This window comes from Emys orbicularis, chromosome 2 (assembly GCF_028017835.1).
Source record: "Emys orbicularis isolate rEmyOrb1 chromosome 2, rEmyOrb1.hap1, whole genome shotgun sequence".
NCBI classification, from domain to species: Eukaryota; Metazoa; Chordata; order Testudines; family Emydidae; genus Emys; species Emys orbicularis.
Genome location: NC_088684.1, coordinates 109705006 through 109725318, shown reverse-complemented (window position 1 = coordinate 109725318; position 20313 = coordinate 109705006). Strand labels below are relative to the sequence as shown.

General features: G+C 42.0%; 1 protein-coding gene across 1 annotated transcript in view; it reads right to left on the bottom strand.

The window, feature by feature from the left end:
* The window catches only part of MBOAT1 (membrane bound O-acyltransferase domain containing 1), a 75655-nt gene that overhangs the window by 31801 nt on the left and 23541 nt on the right, over window positions 1–20313 (bottom strand). Inside the window, exons 2-4 of the mRNA XM_065399203.1 lie at window positions 11890–12035; window positions 11083–11160; window positions 5166–5261 (exon numbers count right to left, since the gene is read on the bottom strand). Coding sequence (XP_065255275.1) covers window positions 5166–5261; window positions 11083–11160; window positions 11890–12035 — 320 coding nt within the window. The remainder of the gene's footprint in view (window positions 1–5165; window positions 5262–11082; window positions 11161–11889; window positions 12036–20313) is intronic.

Here is a 20313-nt window from a genome sequence, read left to right as displayed (position 1 = left end):
AAGCCTCCAATATTCAAACAGACTCAAATTGTCTAGTCTATTCTGTAACCTTCCTCAGGAAGGTGGAAAACTGTCTTGCAACGTCCCCTAAGCAGAAATCTGCCCATATCGTGTCCCAGCCAAGAAAAGAATAAGTCATTGTGGGTTCTTATGGGATATCAGCCTTTCCCATACACATGTCCATACTTGAAAGCACATATCCATACTTCTGTAGTGCCTGGTACTGTAATCTCTCCTCCAGCTGTAAAAGTAGGATGAACAGGTCCGCCGTCCCCCTGCCCCTCCTACCCGGCCACCGACTTCATCTTGATGTCAGCTTAGGAAATTTACAGCGAGGACAGAGTAACTGAAAACTTTGCATGTTTTACTTTGTGCCCTGAAATCCAAGTGCTTCACCTACATCATATGCTAAACCCTTCTGGCTTCCAACCTTTGAATCCATATGGTGCTCACACATCCTGGTGATGGGTACCACATAGATTGCCATTCAGTTTACAGAATGAGAAGTCCTAATGAGATGCCTAACTTGGCACACTATGCAACTACTGTTCTATATGGGTCCACTATAGCACCTGGACAGACACTTCACACCTTCCTCCCACCTAAAATAGTTCTCTGTTTTAAAGCTGAAATGCTGAGTCAGGAGATGCTGGTAGGTTGAGATTTCAAGCCTAGTAATAAAATAAACAGTACAGCAGAGATCAGCAATCTCTGCCTCTTGACACAGAGAGCTCTTTCAACGTGTCCTTGAAGATCAGCTTTGCAGGTAAATGCCAGAACATTGTGTTTAATATCTGCCAGCCTCCATTGTGTGTGATTAGTTGCCAAGTTAGAAGTCTGATTTGGATATTTAAAGTATTAAAAAGAAGCGTTGCCAACTCTCAGGATTTTATTGCAGGTCTTACGATATTTGATATGTTTTTAAAACCCCAGCTCCCTGAATCATGTGATTATACGAGAACCTCAGCTTTTGTTGGTTGTTTGTTTTTTTAAATAAGTTCCTAGCCCTACTGATTGTAGAGAAAAGATTGGAAACATGAATCCTCCAAGCTCAAAAACAGAGCCAAAGTAAAAAGAACCCAAAGCTTATTTTTAAAATCCCATAATTACTAAGTCAGACTCAGGATATTTGAACACTTAGGCCTGGCAATACTGAAGGAATAAATTGCTTTTTTTTTTTTTTTAAACTTTCAGGTAACATCTAATTATAAATGGCACAAAAATGTTGACTAAATTAGTATGTTAAACATGGTGCCCATGTCGTGCAAGGTCAAATGTTTTTGACATATAAGTAATAAAAATGTGACTCAGTTTGAGAAGGCTGCAGAGGTGTGCACAAAAATAGACATTAATAAAATCTACTGTATACCCACAAGTGTTAAGGTCAGAACCTATTATTTTGTTCAAAATGTTGACACTGTTTATTGAAAAGAGGCGAAGAAGTAGGTAGGTTTAAAAGAAAATCACAATATTCTATGAGAATAAAGCCTACAGCTGATACTTACATTTACAGAGGAAACCTAAAGGAAGACATTTGAAATAAAGCCATTTATTCCCAAAACCCAGATCATTTGAGCTCTGTTTAACTGTGACTAAAAAGAGCTCCTCATGCTTTGCAGCTGCAAACTAAAGGATATTATCCCACAATGCCTAATCTGTGAATATCATACAAAATAAAACATATCAACACTATTGCTAAAACCAGACCAGAGAAACAGAAACTCAACTTCCCCATGCTATGATTTATTTCTAATATTTTTGATACTTTTTGTGAATTTATTTCCTTGGTCTGGAAATCAGTGTGGAAAACCTCACACGATCAAGGGCTCTCATGAGATTGTCCAGATTGTCTACGTTTTTTACTATTGTACTAGAAACTCCATATCAACATCTCTTGCTGTATTTTGTTACTTCTGTTTTCAACAGAAACCAGGAAGTGCAGCGCACACAGAAGATACAAACTGAATTTTACACACCTCAAATCAGTTTTCAGTTTGTTTCATGTTTAGGCAGAAATTCAAGTCACTTCCTAACTTAAAAATCAGAACCACTTACTTCACCCACCCCCAATTCTAAACAATATGTTTAGTTGGTGGCATCTATTAGATAACTATTCTTTACAGCTGAAAGTTTTCATTCAGAAAAATGTTTCTTTCTGAGGGAAGTGCGTGGGATATTAATGGGATATCAAGCTTTTCAACTCTGATTCACTGGTTTGAATTTAAGCTGGTTGGTAGTTACCACCCACGGTTCCTTATCAGCTTATGCGTAATCAGTTAGTGGTGTCCAGTTTCAAGTGGACAAATGCTAAACAGAGTAGTCAAGCAATGAATGAGCACGGAGTGAATGAAGAGAGTGCTATCTTCATACTACAGAAAAGAGGCTTATTGGCAGAGCCATGTCTTGCACTGCTACTACCCATGTTGTACGTGGTCTGTGGATACACAGAGGACTTCAGTCCCCAGAGCTGTCGTCCCATCACTTACAATGCCAAAAAAGAATTTCCTTAATATATTTTCAAGGAAAACAAATGTTTCCATCTAACTCTTTGGAGTGCTTAATACTTCTGTACTTTGTTCTGCAATGGTGTAACACTAAAAGAATACATCTAGGTCAGTTTCCATTGTCAAATATATTTTCTTTTTACAAATTGGTTATTCTACCATTGTTGCTAACTTTGGGGATTGAAATAAAACCAGCAGGAGGAAAGAAAACACAGCAAAGCATTAAGCATTAGAAGATAAATAACTGCCTTCAGTGACACTCATTGCTAAAAAATTGCTTTATAAAGCTTTTCGAGATTTCACATTTAACTATGTTCATTTTTAGGGTGGTTTGCTAGAAATGCTGCCATTTTTTCCTTTGGAGTAAAGTTAGGGCTGATAAAATGTTTTAGCCCAACAGCCCTGGAAAAATGAAGTCTTCCATTTATCTACAGCAGAAATATGGCACATGCAGTAAAAAGTGCAAGATTGTGTATCTGTCAGCCAAAAGACTCCGATTTACACATGGAAAATACCACCATTCAGGGTGAAAAGGTGGGTCAGTCTCCAAGCCAATTCAAGCATTTGACTCTCATATAAGACTGTTAATAAGTGTGGGAACTAGTGCCAATTTTATGGTGATTTTTGTGCTGTGAATTTTTCCACTAGGAATAGCGCGGAGGCCCCTAGAATTTCAGATAAGCCATTTGTGTCACCCACAGGCCTTCAATGAATATTCTTCAAATGGTAGTGGTTTTTGCTCATAACAAACTGGTTGAACTCAAACCCGTAACCAAAAAGTGAGAGGCACCGTGGCCCCAGTCCAGCAAAGGATTTAAGCTTGTCCATAATTTAATGCATCAGTAGTCACACTGACTTCATTCATACTGTTCATGAGCACAAAGTTAGGCACATGTTTGAGTAGTTTACTGGATTGGGACCCATGCCCATTACTAGCCTCCTGAGCTATCATATTCCTTTGATTTTTTTCTTTTTAAACTAATCCATTTCTGGTTAAAAACTATAATATCACTACACTGACAGTCTACATATGTTATAAAAGAGGATGATGTATTATTAGTAGTGCCATTCTTATAAAGTATTAAAAAACACCAAAAATCAACTCACCAGCATAATCCTCTTAGCATAAAGAAGAAGGGAAAAAAATATGTAACTGGGGTAAGAAAGAGTTAAAAAAATCTAAATAATCCTAAGAACAGTTTATAAATGCCAAAGCAAAGCATCCAGAAAAGGACTTATAATAAAACATGCATGTTTCACTCTTTCAAAAATGGGATAAAACAGCTTTGCTGGTAGCTGGCCCTTTAAAGCTGGAAGAAACAACCAGCTACAGCTATTCTGGAAGTTCTCTCCCTTTCAGTAGGAGAGGAGCAGATGGCTCCTCTCACATTGTTTTCCCAGCTTGGCAAGAAAGGGCTTTGGGAAAATCCAAGGACCGTCTCTCCCAGAGTAGAATCAGAATGAGGAAAGAGAAGGCTTGGGGCCGCTCATCGGGACTGGCAACACTGGTCTATTGCACTCTCAAGAAAGGAATAAAGAGAGCAACAGTCTATCCCACCCAACCAGACAAACTTAAGGAAGAAGCAGCTTGGGCCAACCGGACTTGCTGCTTCCTTGGACACTGAGGGATTAGTAGATAGGAAGATAACCTAGGACCCACTCCACCACCAAAGAGTAACTTTGGAACTTACTCTCCCATCCCCACTCAAGGTGGAGAAGCAGATAAGCAGACCCTCCCCACCTCTGGCAAGGTGCTATTGTGCAAGAACACACACAGGCACACCTCGCTGGCTAATGGAAATACGGAGTCAGTCTAACATCATGCATTATTTACTTTGAACAAGTATTTCTTGAAAGATTAAGTAAACAAGATTGCAGGACCGCCCTTTGTGACATTCTTTTAATTGTACTAAATTACAGTCCTACAATAATTTAATAATAAATTATATTGTTAGCCAATACATATATGGTAGGCTTAGTGTTAATATAAGTATTGGGAAGTTATGTTAACTGAATGTATTATACTCTCCCTACAATTCTGTCCACCCATGTCAGGTATCCCATAAGACCATGCATTAGTTGAAGTAAGCTTTGGCTTAAGGAGATAAGAAAACGGTCTGGGTCAGGACATATGAGTATTTTTCCATATTAACAGGTAGGGAGTTATTCTCACAAGCTAATACTAAAATGTCCCAAAGGAAAAGGACAAGACATATGAATATTCTACCCTGGCATAAATCTAAGAGGTTTCTTCATGCCCCTTTATACCTGGAGTGCATGCGTTCAGAACAATGAGATAAGGGGTACATCATGTTACCGAAAAAACAAGTAGAAAGCGGATTGGTTGAATCTAGTTTCAGATGATGTACACAGTACCTTTTACTTGTCAACGGGTAGGGGATAAAAAGATGGCTTTAGGAGTGTAAATTTGGGAAACACACCTTCTGTGTAAAGTGAATGTAACAACACTACACGAGGTGGCTTCCCAGAAACTGGTATCATATTGAATGTTTTTTCCTCTTCTATATTATTATTGGCTTATATCAATAAACCTGAGTGATATTAGTTAATTTGCCTCTTGAATAATAATGAACCAAAGTGTGATCAAGCAATTGACTATACAATTTATCAACAGATATAGTATACGAGCTGGATACTCACCCAGAGAAATCTGTAGTGAGAATACCATAATTAAATATGTATATTCGGCTAATGTGACACAATGTGAGGTATCCCATGGCTACCACAAAGGAGTACCTAAACAGAACATACAAACAAACAGAACAGTTACCAACCGAAGCAGAGTCAAGACTTTACATTCACCTCATACAGGCAAAACAAAAAATGAGAGTAAATTTATACATGTCAGGATGATAATCAAAATTGAGACACTCAAAATTACTAGTCACTTTGGAAAATTATGTCCTAGAATTCAAGTGTCTGAAGCCAGATAACATTTAGCATACTGCTGAGATTATCCATTCTCCTTTCTGTTCTATGTACATACACACACACCAGAAATACTTGAGACTCTCATATTGCAAGTCTGTAGAAAACAGGACAGAAAGAATATAATTATGCTTTAAGAGCAGGGCCGGCTCCAGCCAAAAAAAAAAAAAAAAAAAAAAGCCGCGATCGCGAACTGCGGCGGCAATTCGGCGGGAGGTCCTTCGCTCCGAGCCGGAGTGAGGGACCGTCCGCCGAATTGCCGCCGAATAGCTGGACTTGCCGCCCCACTCCGAAGTGGCCGCCTCAAGCACCTGCTTGACAAGCTGGTGCCTGGAGCCGGCCCTGTTTAAGAGTACACAATCGCTGTACATTGTTTTCAGTAACATTTGGAAGACAATTTCTTTTTGGCTTTACATGCTCAAACAGGCCGTTATGCAAAGTTTTTCACACAGGAAGTATTTTTTAACTAGGGTTTGAAAAATCCACTCTCTGGTTTGTGTCCTGTGTGAGTGTAAAATTAGGTTAGGCAGGAAGGCTAGTGGTATCCTGTATTCTGACATTCTAATAGTTTAAGGCAGTGATTCTCAGATCTCAGTGGTTCAGGAGCCAAATTAGCGATCAGCAGTACCCAAAAGAGTCACAGTAGCATGAATTCGTTGTTTCATTAAACATGAATAGTACTATAGTAAAACAGTATGAGAGGGGAAATATTTCACACTACTGTGGCTCTTTTGGGTACTGCTGATGGCTAATTTGGCTCCCGAACCACAGAGGTCTGCCATATATATAGTTCTCACAGCAAATAAGTTAATAACTTAGTGCAAGTTCATAACTTAATTGGTTAATAACATAGTAAAAGCATCCTGATTGGTTAATAATTAAATCACACTGTGTTATGATATCATGTGCTGCAAAGACATGCAGGAGACACATTAAAGAGCTGATGGGCCACATGGGAATGCTGCTCATGGGCCGCAGTCTGAGTATCGCTGGTTTAAGGAGTGCAGTGTTTCAGATCCTCGGTGCAGCACACGGAGGGGTGATCCTTAAACCCTGTTACTTCCTCTCCCTCTCCTCATCATCCCCATCCATAACAGAACAGGAAAGAGGATGACGGCAGATGTAGGTTGCCAATTGAGACAGAGAAGAGCAGGAAGGAGACCAACAGAACCAAGATTCAGCAGACCAGAAGGGAGCAGCAGAGCACCAGAAGGCTGAAACACCAAATTGAGAAGAGAACAGCAGGTGATCCTAAGACCCCATCTAGAACTGAGGCCATCAGGGTCCAACATCATATCAGCAAAACCAGCCAACTGGAGCCCAGGACCATAGAGCCCTAGCAGTAGGGGGCAGGCAGGAACCTAATGATTGGGAAATCAAGGCCTTCACACCCAAACAGCAGTGGCACAAATTGGCCAGCAGAAGACCAGGCAGGCAGACTGGCGAGTGTGAGGCTGTGGCCACCAGGCCGAAATCAGGACAAACCAGAATGGGGAACAGAACAGAAGATGAAATGGCAAAAGAACTGGCCAGCCGGGAGGGGGCGGAGCCAGGTCTTTGTCCCTTTAAGGGAGGTGTGTTTAGGCCCACCAGTGACTGATTACTTACAACCCGGGTGATGGGTTCAGGTGAGGGATCAGGTGACAGCCTGCAGGGTCACCTGGTTCTCAGATAAAAGGTCAGCAAGTAGCTTGGTTAGGGAGACGGACCTGCAGATAGCAGGAAGGCTCCTGTAGGAGACCCAGTGTTAGGATGAAGGTCCTGGAAGGCGATTCTCCACACTAGCTAGGTGTAAAACCTAGCTGGAGACATCTGTTGTATGAGCAGGGAAAGAAACCTTATGTGGAAGAGGCTTTAGGAGGAGCCAGGCAGCAGGACCTTATTTATCTGTTTTGAGTATTGATTTTAAAAAACAAACCCATGCCTGGGTTTGACCTACTATAGCCCTCCTGGCTCAAACCAGTAGAGGAAGACAGAACAGCCTATGCAGAGACTGGACTAATGGGGAATAGGAAGGGTGCAGATTAGATTCATTCATGCATTCATACTTTCGTTATTTCCCTTACTCTCCTTTTTACCTCACTCCATGAGAAATCTCTCCCCTGAGAAAATATACTTTTTTATATTCCTATTATTAATATTCTCGTACATTGCTGAAGGAACGGGGCATGGCTTGGGGACACAGTGTATTAAACACTATGACTTTAAGCCAGCAGTTGTTGGCTGCAGTTTTCAAGCCCTGTTTTAGCCCATAACATTTATCATTTAAGTTACTTTTCATGTTGCCTCAATTAATTTGAACATGTTATGTTTGAGCCACAAAGCTATTGCTAAGAATGAGGAATGGCACTGTTCCAACTTCCCCAGCCCTGCTAAGATTTTCAGCATGTTCCATCACAATTTCAAACCAATGCAGTTCAAAGTATGACTCACTATTGCACTCTAATAGCCAACAACATTATGTAAACTGGCTTCATTTGTGCTGCAACATATGCTATTTTTTCCATCATGAATAATTGGCTAAACAGTAAGAGTGAGAGGAAAATCCCTTAACTTGAATGTATGCCCATTTCTTCTCATTCTCCTATGCAGGCATGAATAAATATTGGATTTCTAGCTGTAGATTTGGTTTCTACAACTTGGTCCACTGATCCAGAACAATAGATTGCTCCCTTCTTTCCCCAAGACACAGGCAACAGTACTGATCAAGAAAGAAACAAAGCGTATTTTAGCACCTTTTCTCTCTGGTCTCTTCTCACACAGGCAGCGTAGTGCTAGTTATCAACTATATCAGGATTTCTGGGTTCTAGTTCTGGCTCTGCCGTCTGACTGTCCTATGTGGCCACCTTGGGAAACTCATTTAGGATCAAATTGTCAAAAGTGGCCTCTAATTATGCCACTCTCTCATACCCTCTCCATGAAAATCTTGCTTCAGTGCTACCAGCGTTCTCTGCTGCCTGCCCCTGCCTGTTTGGAACAACCATGGATCCTAGGCTGGATGCCTTCTCCTTTGCATGTTTTCCCATTGGCTGTTACATGAGGGGTACTTCATAGAGGAGCCACCGCGTACAGTTGCAAGTCATCTACCTCTAGCAACAATTCGTACTTTGCACGTCACTTATTTAATTTTATTGCCTGCCACTGTAAGCTATTTATAAATAAATCCTACTTTAAAAAAATGTACTAGACTGGACATTAGACTCACTGAAGAGAGATTGTCTGAAGAACTGACAAGACAGAAGGGGAGATGGTTGATGCACACATAACTATCGTAGACCCTCAGAGAGCCCCTACCAAATGATAAGCAAGCATAGGGATTCTGTCTTCAGGTACAACTGCAGTGACCACGGGAGTATGTCTAAGCCAATGAAGGTGAGTTAAAAAACTTGCACAAAGAGAGTAGGGCAAGAGGATATATGTTACAAACCAAAACTAGACCTAACGGGAGCATTAATCCAATGGTCTAAGCAATGCCCAAGTCAACCCAAAACAAAAAAGTGGAATAACTCTCAGGCTGCCAGCTGCCATGTTCCTCTGGATTACTTACAGAAACCAATTTTCCAGGTAACATTACTACCTCCATATCTTCAACTAAGAGCTCAAAATAACAGCAAGTGAAAAGCAATTCCACATGCAGAGAAAGAAATGCTCAGCATGCTGAACCCTAACAAAGAACTATTGCTTGGAGAACTCTGAGACAATACATTATCTGTGATTATGTTTTGCAAAATATTACAAAGAGAACTACTCTACTGTCCTGTAAATCTCTTCTACTGATGCTTCCTGTCTTCGTACAAGAATCAGCTATGGTTTCAACAGAGTTTGCCAATTCTGATCAAGGTACCATCTGCCCAATAAGGTTCAGTGAGACACTAGACATACACCTGGCTACGGTAGTTTCAGTACCTTTCTTTTTGACCTTAGGATAAGGAACAAATAAAATCTGACAGTCTATAACTTTTACTTTTGGGCTGGTGATGGTTTAATGCTCTCTTGTCATCAAGTCAGTGGCATTTCCTGTATTTGCAGTTCTGTGAAGCTCTGTGTCCAGTACAGTAACTCCTCACTTAACATTGTAGTTATGTTTCTGAAAAATGCGACTTTAAGCAAAATGCTGTTAAGCGAATCCAATTTCCCCATAAGAATTAATGTAAATAGGGGGGGTTAGGTTCCAGGGAAATTTTTTTCACCAGACAAAAGACTATATATATACACACACACACACACACACACACACATACACATACAGTATAAGTTTTAAACAATTTAATACTGCAAAAAGAACAGGAGTACTTGTGGCACCTTAGAGACTAACAAATTTATTTGAGCATAAGCTTTCGTGGGCTACACAGTGATGATGATTGTGAAGCTTGGTTGAGGTGGTGGAGTCAGAGGGTGGGATATTTCCCAGGGAATGCCTTACTGCTAAATGATGAACTAGCAATTGGCTGAGCCCTCAAGGGTTAACTCTCACACTCTACAAGGCAGCAGGAATGGAGGGAGGGGAGACAGCATCGCAGACAGAGACAGAGACACCCACCATATGTGAGAGAGAGAGAGAGATGCGCATTTCCCCTTTAAGTACGCTGACCCTACTCTTAAGTACACTGCCTTGTTAATTAGATCAGCTTGCTGAGACTGCAGCTGCTGCCAGCAAGCTCCCTCTGTCCTGAGCCCTGTCGTGTGTCCCCCCTGCGCTATGGAAGATGGGGTAAGTGGGGAGCAAGGGTGGAGGGGGACACCCTGACTGCCCCCCTCTTACTCCCCTACCCCCCGGACAGCAAGCAGAAGTCTCGGGGAGCAGCTCCAAGGCAGAGGGCAGGAGCAACACATGGCAGTGGGGGAAGGGACAGCTGAACTGCTGCCAATTGATAGCCTGCTGGGCAGCTGCAGCACAGGGAACTTAGGGGAGCGGGGACTGATAGGGGGGCACTGATAGGGGGGCTGCCGGTCCACCCTAGTTCCAAGCCCCCACCAGCTAGCTGCAACGGACTGCTCTTCCTGCAAGCAGTGGACAAAGCAGGCGGCTGCCAAATGACGTTAGAAGGGAGCATTGCACAGCTTTAAACGAGCATGTTCCCTAATGGATCAGCAACGTAACAATGAAACAACGTTAACCGGGATGACTTTAAGTGAGGAGTTACTGTACCAAAATACTGACTTGTTTCACAAAACAGAGATTTTGAACTGCCTGTGATCTTATTCTGACTATCTAACTCAAGGGTAAATGGGAAATGCATAAAGGCCAAACAGCAAGAGGGAAAAATTAAAAATAGGGTTTTTAAAACCCATTCTCCAGGACACAACACTGAAGAGAGTGTGGCTTGACATAATCTCCAATAACAACTTAAAGACAAGAGGTCTCCATGTAAATTGCTGAAGCTGCAGGAGGCTAAACTGGGCAAAGTACAAAACGCCTTCCCTCTCTTTGGTAGGCAGATGTGATACACTAACTAAAAATCCACAAAATTTAGACAATACAGTGGATACTGTAGTTAAATCCATAAAACTGCTGCAACTGAGTGGAGGTGGTGAGAACAGAGAGATAAGGTACCAAAATGAACTTCTGTGTTGCTGCCAGCCCTGGATGGAACAGGGTAATTGAATTCTTGCCCCCATGTAACTTTACCTGTGGATGTTGAGAATACTTGCAATGTTCATGATGCCATAGCTCATCATCACCAGTACAAAAATATGGATCGAGTACCTTGAAAACAAAAAGATAAACAATTAGATAGTCTCAGAGTAAGACTGCAGGGCTGATGGGAAAAAAATCCCTTTTCTGCCATGTAAGCTAACTAAATTTGAAATAGAGCCAGTAAACATGGAGCCACCCCACAATGCAGTTTTTACAGAGTGAAGAGAACAGTGCTTCAAGTAAGAATCCTGTCAACCAGTTTGGGTCTAAAATGTTCTTTTTAAAAAAAAAAAATCAAATTGAATACTCAACAATGAATGCATCTCCTCTAATGAAGATATATTTTTATGTCTTCTTGGTTGATGGTGTCTCTTTGATGACTGCAGTAAACTTGCCATAGATAAATACAACATACATCTACAAAAGAGACAAGGTAGGGGAGGGAATATTTTTTATTGGACCAACATCTGTTGGTGAGAGAGACAAGCTCTAGAGCTACATAGAGCTTTTCTTCAGCTTGTCTCTCTCACCAACAGAAGTTGGACCAATAGAAGATATTACCTCACCCACCTTGTCTCTCTAAAGTCGTGGACCAACAGGTCTACAACAACACTGCAAATAAACATCTACAAGTCATTTCAGTTTGTTCCGGGCTTTGTGGCGGTTAGGTGGTCGTTGTTTTGCAGGACTGCAACACACAAGTTGTCTCAGGACAGAACACAAATAATCTAGGAAAACTGACATGAAATAAAACATAATTGCTAGCATAATTTGTTTATCTGAAAGTTAAATACTCACCATCCAAAACAGAAAACAGCAAAGTATATTCCAAAGAGAGTGGCAAATGCATGACGAACAACGGAACTGACATTGCTGGGGCTCAAATAAATGCGAAACCAAAAAGCAGCCAACAAGGCAAACAGCTGACAGGCTACAAAATTGACCTAAAACAAAAACAAACAAACAAAGAAATTTGGAATGTTACCTGGCCACAGGCTTCATTGCTGGAGATCACAACAGCTTCCTTTTGTGACTCTGGAAAAAGCTATATAGAATTTCTCACCTATGACAAGAAACTAGAGTAGATCCAGGAGGAAAAAGAATAAAGGGGTTGACCTTGTTTCCTGGGCAAAGCTCCCAGTAAAGTCCATGGGAGCTTTGCTTGACTAAGGACAAAAGGATCAAAACCTATGGGCCAGAGTGTGGGTCATTTAACAGTCCCATCCAGAAGTAACAGCAGCCCCTGCATGGCTGTTTTTTATCCTTCCACACAGATGGGCAGGGGTGGAAATGGGTAGAATCTTGGTTCTGCCCACCACTCCCCATAATGCACCAACCTCCTTGAGGCCTCTCCTCCCACTGCATGTCCAAGCAGCAGAGGCTGGAAACAATGAGGTCCATAATAAGGAGTTCTGCTCATTAAAACAGAAATTAGCTACGGTAATGGGAACTGCCAACCTCAAGAGTGAGGCTTGTGTGTGCAGGAGACAGAGCCCACAAGTGGAATTCACTCCCAGAAGAGCTCAGAATAGCCACAAGCCTCCGTGTATTCAAAGCAAAACACAAAACTTGCTTCTTCCACTGCCCTTCCCCTCAATTGCCCCACAAAACCCAAAGAGTTAAAACAAATAAAGCTCTTTTGTTCTTTCTAATAAATGTGTAAGGTGCTCAGATACCTCAGTGATGGACAGGATATGGGAACCTAGACAGATATGGGGGGGAGGGATAGCTCAGTGGTTTGAGCATTGGCCTGCTAAACCCAGGGTTGTGAGTTCAATCCTTGAGGGGGCCACTTAGGGATCTGGGGCAAAATCAGTACTTGGTCCTGCTAGTGAAGGCAGGGGGCTGGACTCGATGACCTTTCAAGGTCCCTTCCAGTTCTAGGAGATGGGATATCTCCATTAATTTATTTTTTTATTTTATTTTATTTATTTATTTATTTTATTTATAAGATTAGATTTACATTATTTTGCTGCAGACCTTTTCTTGAACATTCACTGAAGCTCTTTGGCAACATACTAAGCCAGGGGTAGGCAACCTATGGCACGTGTGCCGAAGGCGGCACGCGAGCTGATTTTCAGTGGCACACTGCCCGGGTCCTGGCCATCAGTCTGGGGGGCTCTGCATTTTAATTTAATTTTAAATGAAGCTTCTTAAACATTTTAAAAACCTTATTTACTGTACATACAACAACTGTTTAGTTATAGATTATAGACTTATAGAAAGAGACCTTCTAAAAACGTTAAAATGTATTACTGGCACGCGAAACCTTAAATTAGAGTGAATAAATGAAGACTCGGCACACCCCTTCTGAAAGGTTGCCGACCCCTGTACTAAGCTGTGAATCTAGACCAAGTTAGCATATCTCATTGGGAAATCCTTTGAACTAAGGCTGTCTGGGTCTGACTTATTTTCCACATGAAAGTCACATATTAAATAAACAGTTCAGGGCTGTGATCTCTTAGGGTATGTCTACACTGCAAAATAAGCCCAGGGTTAGTAGAACTCAAGTTAGCAGACCCTGGGTTTATTAACCTAGGGCTTGAGCATCTACACTCATTTGTAACTTTAGGTTAGGAATTGTTGAAACCTGGGACCCAACCTCGGGCTCCAATATCTACACCTCATTATGCGTGCCCGACTCCAACCACCCATATCCCAGCCTTCCTAGCATCTCCCAAAATGTGGCCACGCTAGCCCTTTCTTTCTGGTACGGTGTGGGAAAACTTGACTGTCCAGAGAACAAAGAAAGTTGGCCTGTGTGGTTGTGAAATACTTTTGACAGACTCCCAGACTCTGAGTCCAATAGGGCTGCATCTACGTTGCAAATTCCTGGCTTGACTCAGGCTCAGACCCTCCACCCCCATGGCGTCCCAGAACCCTGGTCCAAGCCCTGGGCTAGCCCTATTTGTGTGTATACAGAAGGGGGGTTAGGCTTGAGCCTCAGTTTGAACCCTGGGGTTACACTGCAGTATAGACATACCCTTAAGGTCTTTGGCATGGCAGATCACATTCATATTCAGCATGGTCTTGTTACAGTGAATGATTTCTGTAAATATTTGTTGTTTCAATTATTAAACAAAACTATTTATTTCAGTATTTATAAAACGGATACTGCTGCAGGTCTAAAGTTCAAAACATGTACGATTTTAGACTGCAAGCTCTTTGGGACAGGGCCAGTCTCCACTTGTCTCTTGTACAACCTAGGCCTGGTCTACACTAACCCCCAAATTCAAACTAAGGTACACAACTTCAGCTATGTGAATAACGTAGCTGAAGTCGACATACCTTAGTTCGAACTTACCGCGGTTCAGACGTGGTCCACACGCGGCAGGCAGGCTCCCCGTCGACTCCGCGGTACTCCTCTTGCCGAGCTGGAGTACCGCAGTCGACGGCGAGCGCTTCCGGGATCGATATATCGCGTCCAGACCAGACGCGATAAATCGAACCCGGAAGTTCGATTGCCAGCTGTCGAACTACCGCGGTAGTGTAGACCTGGCCCTAGTAATATAGTCAGCACTTAAACAATGAAAGGCATCATATGATTACAACTCAGGAATAAATAGAGGAGCCTTCTCCCACCATGACAATACTTTAAGCCTGTCTGAATAAGGGAATTATTCCTTCTGTCTGTATCAAGCATTAAAAGCAGATATAAAGAGGATCTCAGAGAAAGCCATTTGCAGTGTACAGCAAGATGACTTTATTGGTCCTATAAAACCCAGGAACTATTGTACAAATTCTTGAGCACAGGCTGCTGTCACATTATGTATTAACACTGTTTACATTTAGAGCACTCTTGGAACACCAACCGCACGTAGTCAGGCTTAGCATAGTGTGTGGGGGGGTCCAATGGGATCTGGAAGTGGAGGAGGACATCTGCTCCACAGGTCTGCAAAGTGGCAGTATAGCCACTCCATGGCCACTGCTACAGCCCAAAGACTCAGGTTGTGCCCCATGTATGTGGGACCACATGGATATGCCTACTTGCCAATGTACTTGCCCTCAAAGCCTGCCCCAACCCCTCTCTTTTGGGGCTGTACATAGGTAAGCTTTGATGGAGCTAAGCTGCATGGCAGGCTGGAATGCTGAACCACTATGCAGGCTCCTCAAAGCCCACCCCACCTACCCATGATGGACAGAGAGGGAGAGGACATGGACTTTGACCTGCGTATCTGTTTAAAAGAAAAATAACACCCCATTTTGTGGGAGCGTTACTCATGGAAAACTCACCAGCAAAGCCCACTCACTATTTCATTGACCATTCAATCCAAGATCTTGGTTGTGCCTTAGACCTTCAGAGTCACAATTCCCTCCCTGTGCTGCTTTTGGGACAGTACAGCTACATGTTGCTCCTTACACTGGGATAAAAGTAAAAGCAAACTCTAGCTCTAACTTTCATTCTACTTTCAATGCTTAAAGGCAATTTCTTTATACGAAGCTCTAATGCCATAGATCTATTTACATGGAGAGTGATAATCTTGGAATTGTAATTTTCACTTAACCCTCTTGCCCTGAATTAAACTAACAGTTGCCTGCAGCACCATGGTTACAACATGCCATTAAGGCAGGAAATCTAATTTAGAGAGCTAACAATTTAGAAGTAATTTACAGTATCTGAAAAGGAAGGTTACAGTGAGGGAATCAAAGAAGAACAAATTGAAATAGCAGCACCCCTGAAAGTCATTTTGAAAGTAAATGACTAAGCACTACTCTAAAGGGAATGAGAAAGCAGTATAAATGGCATGGTTTTCAAGATCAAACACTTGTTTTCTAACTGTTTCACAGAAGCAGAGGATGTGGTTTACAATGTTAAGAGTCTGCCTCTTCACTGACTGAGGGCACACTCACCCCTACCCTGGTCATCTCCTTCTTCTCACCTGCTATGACCCAAACTCTAATGCAGGCATTCAACATCCTTTCCTCCATATCCTTATCCAACTGATAAAGCTACTCCAGCAAGAATATGTTGTATTTTTGTTTCATTTTGTTTACTGCTAATGTGCATAATTATCTAAAATCTGTTCCTCACAGGTTTTCTATCAACAAAGAAACCACTGTGCATAAATTACACTTGTACCATTTCCTTCTTCTGCATCTTGGGCAATATGTAATGTGATGCCTTAAATATATGCATGGTTTTTCACCCCCTCTAACTATACCATGATAAAACATAACACTAAGCATTGTTTGTTTGCAATTTTATTAGAGAAAACACTCATGCAATCTATATGTATATTTAATACAGTAGAACCTCAGAATCACAAACGCCTCTGGAATGGCGGTTGTTCATAATTAACTCTGAACAAAACATTATGGTTGTTCTTCCAAAAATTTACAACTGAACATTGACTTAATTCAGCTTTGAAACTTTACTATGCAGAAGAAAAATGCTGCTCTCCCCCCCCCGCCTTTTTTTAGTAGTTTACTTTTAACACAGTACTGTACTATATTTGCCTCCCTCCCCCCTCTGCCTGATTGTGTACTTCCAGTTCCAAATGAGGTCTGTGGTTTACTGGTCAGTTCATAACTCTGGTGTTTGTAACTCTGAGGTTCTAGTGTACCTACAAGGGTATGCACAACATGGTGTGGTATAAAGGTTTTATCCGCATTGCAGGATCAGGGCCTTAGTTACCATGAGACTGATTTTCAGAGGTCATAAATGCTCACAGCTCCCACTGACTGCCAGCAGGAGTGGCAGGTGCTCAACACTTCTACAAATCACTACCCATGAGTTCAGCTGTGCAAGGTTCAAAAAATTGAAAATCTTTTCTAAACTTAAAATTGTCACAGATTTAAAGTCTTTTTTCACAGGATCTTCCAGGGCTTGATGCAAATGCTGGGCCCCATTAGAAAGCTGGGAATCCTTTTCCCAATGGTATAAAGTTCCCATTTCTAACCATGTAGTGTGGTTTAAAGCTGCAGCTTTTTATTGTCTAGAAAAATTGGTTTCCATGCCAGACTGAATCTTGTCCATTCTCTGCATCAGAGAAACTAATTCTGAGGGAGGGGAGAATTCTACATCTCAGGAGAAGAGGAAGAGAAACAGTCTACAGTGCATAATAAATTATCACATGCATATCATATGTTGTGTGTGTGTATCACATACATACAGAGAGAGAGAGTGGGGTTATAACACAATAAGCATACTGCAGTTTATTATGCAGATTCCTTTGGGACCCTTTGCTTACCATACATATTTGAGGTAGTTAAGTAAGGTTGCTATGAAGAACATTCCCCCTAATTTTCAAAACTGAGCACATGCCTATGATTTAAAGTAACTTTATATGATACAATTTGTGTGCACTCAGTGCTGGACCACAAAGAAGGAAAGTTCATTCTTTCTCCCTGACCCCAAAAATCCCTGACTGTGGGAATTGCCACATTGGCAGAAGAGCATAAAACCACCCTCCTTTTGGTTCATACCATTTCTGTTGTTGGTGTTGCTAACAGCACAGTGGAAATAATGAATTAGGGGATTCTGAATGTTGACTTAGGAAAATAATTATTCACTTATCTTAAAACTGATCCCTTCTGTTTCAAACCTATAACTATTTGTATATTACATAACCCATCTTTTAACTGCACATGCCCATTCAAGGTTGCCTTCGGATCTTTGCATTTCAAACTTCTTCAGCCTTGAGAACATGAAAGAAATGCACTGGCTTTCTACAAAGCCAATTTCTACTGAATAAGATACAATAAATGAGCCATCCGAGCACACAGTATGCTGCCAAGGCCAGCCTTGGAAAGATACCACCATCCCCTCAGTTTTCATTATTCAACTTGTCTCTTGGTCCATCAGTCAGCTGGTGAAGGCAGCAATATAATGCAGCAGCAAGGCATTCTGCCACTGAAGAAAGAGAGAAGTTGGGGCAACTCCAACCATGCAGTTAATAAAGGAATGGAACTGGATGGACTGTTATTGAGAGCTCCTCAACCAGAGAACAGTAGCTGCAAAGCTAAGCCTCAAGTCTGGGGAAGCTGTAGGTGATATAAGAACGGCCATACTAGGTCAGACCAAAGGTCTATCTAGCTCAGTATCCTGTCTTCCGGCAGTGGCCAATGCCAGGTGCCCCAGAGGGAATGAACAGAACAGGTAATCATCAAGTGATCCATCCCCTGTTGCCCATTCCCAGCTTCTGGCAAACAGAGGGTAGGGACACCATCCCTGCCCATCCAAATTAGTAGCCATTGATGCACTTATCCTCCATGAATGTATCTAGTTCTTTTTTGAACCCTGTTATAGCCTTGGTCATCTCAACATCCTCTGGCAAGGAGTTCCACAGGTTGACTGTGCATTGTATAAAGAAATACTTCCTTTTGTTTGTTTTAAACCTGCTGCCTATTAATTTCATTTGGTGACCGCTAATTCTTGTGCTATGAGAAGGAGTAAATAACACTTCCTTATCTATTTTATCTTTGACAGACCAAGGGAATCGTCAGTGCATAGCATGGATGGTGAAGAAAGGAATTACATTTCATGTTTTTTCCTATATTCATTCTATTTTTCCCCATGAACAATTACTTATTAATTGTGTTTGTCATAGGGCCCTGAAATCCAAACTGCATCTAAAAACCTACTAATCAAATCAAACCGAACGACCAACAGCCCACTGTCTGGACTCTGTGAATGACATTATCCAAGCATACTACTACTGATTATGTGATTCTCCTGAACATACAATACTGTAGGTAGGTCATCATTACCAAAAAAAGGTCACCTTTAAAGGGCCCAGTCATCCACACTTTATTTTTAATAAGAGGAGACAGTGATCTGGCAGATGTGGCTGGTCTGGCAGAAGGGAGAGAAGTGATCACTTCCAGGCATCCGCCCCCTACCCCCAGGTTTTGGAGCCCCTACATGGCCATGTCTGAGAACAGAGAGGGCATATGATGCAAGGGGGCCATGCTCCCCCTTATCATTCCCACAGACACTCCGTAAGATAAAGCTGACCCCTTTTGCGCTACCCTGTACGTGTTTCCTTTACATTCAACACCCACAGCAGGATGATTTTAGGGACAACAGTCAGTGGGCAAGGAGCCAAAAGGAGGGTCCAAGACAGCAATGTGCAGAGATCCTGGCCTCAGACAGGTGTCCCAAGATCTCTACAGACCTCAGGACATTGGAAGATGTAGTAAACGGAAACTGCTGCCTTTCCCACCAAGGAACAAACCCGGCTCATCCAATGGAATTATGAAGTTGAAACAACGCCAGAGGGAATCCAAAGTTTCCTGTTCCCTGCCCAGTTTTTTCCTAAGGAGTGGATAAACTGGCCCCATGACCAGAATATCAGAGGGGTAGCCGTGTTAGTCTGAATCTGTAAAAAGCAACAGAGGGTCCTGTGGCACCTTTAAGACTAACAGAAGTATTGGGAGCATAAGCTTTCGTGGGTAAGAACCTCACTTCTTCAGATGCAAGAAGTGCATCTGAAGAAGTGAGGTTCTTACCCACGAAAGCTTATGCTCCCAATACTTCTGTTAGTCTTAAAGGTGCCACAGGACCCTCTGTTGCTTATGACCAGAATAATTAGTGATTCATCACATTCCTACAACAGAGGAAAGCAACAGAGAGGTATGACAGCTCCACAGAGAAGTAAATAGTGTGTTGTCCTCGCTCTTGAAAATGATGGTTCAAACCACAGAAAAACCTATCAAGGAGAAGAGGGAAAATACGTTCCCTTGCTAGGAAGTTCTTGGAACATTTAGAGTCAGGACACAGAAGATTTAGAGCTGGTAATTCCCTGGCTTCACCCTTATAATAAATCACTAGAAACACTCCTGGTCACTGCTTCACCCAGGTCGTATTGGGTTACTCATCTCTCACTTCAAAAAAAAAAAAAAAAAAAAAGAGTTTCTTTCCATTGATCCTGCAGTAATCCTAGCATATGCAAATTGCCCACAAGTCTGACCACAAAATACCTTGCTTTTCCTTTATTATTTTTTCCCCTTATACTTGCTCCAAAACTGACCTCACTTGCCAAAATGTAGGAGGACGGACTAGATTGACTATAATTCTCTCCAAACTCAAAATGGCAGCACACAGAGGCCCATCTGGATAGAATCGGTGATCTCTGGCTGCCAAAATAGTCCCAGCTAAACAGTGGCAATTAACATTCATGCTGGAGTCTGCTCTGAACTGGCCCCAGATTACAAGAATGCAAAGGTGGCAGAAAGTCACTTTTACTTCTTGCCCTAAGGTCCTGTGGTGAACAGTATTCA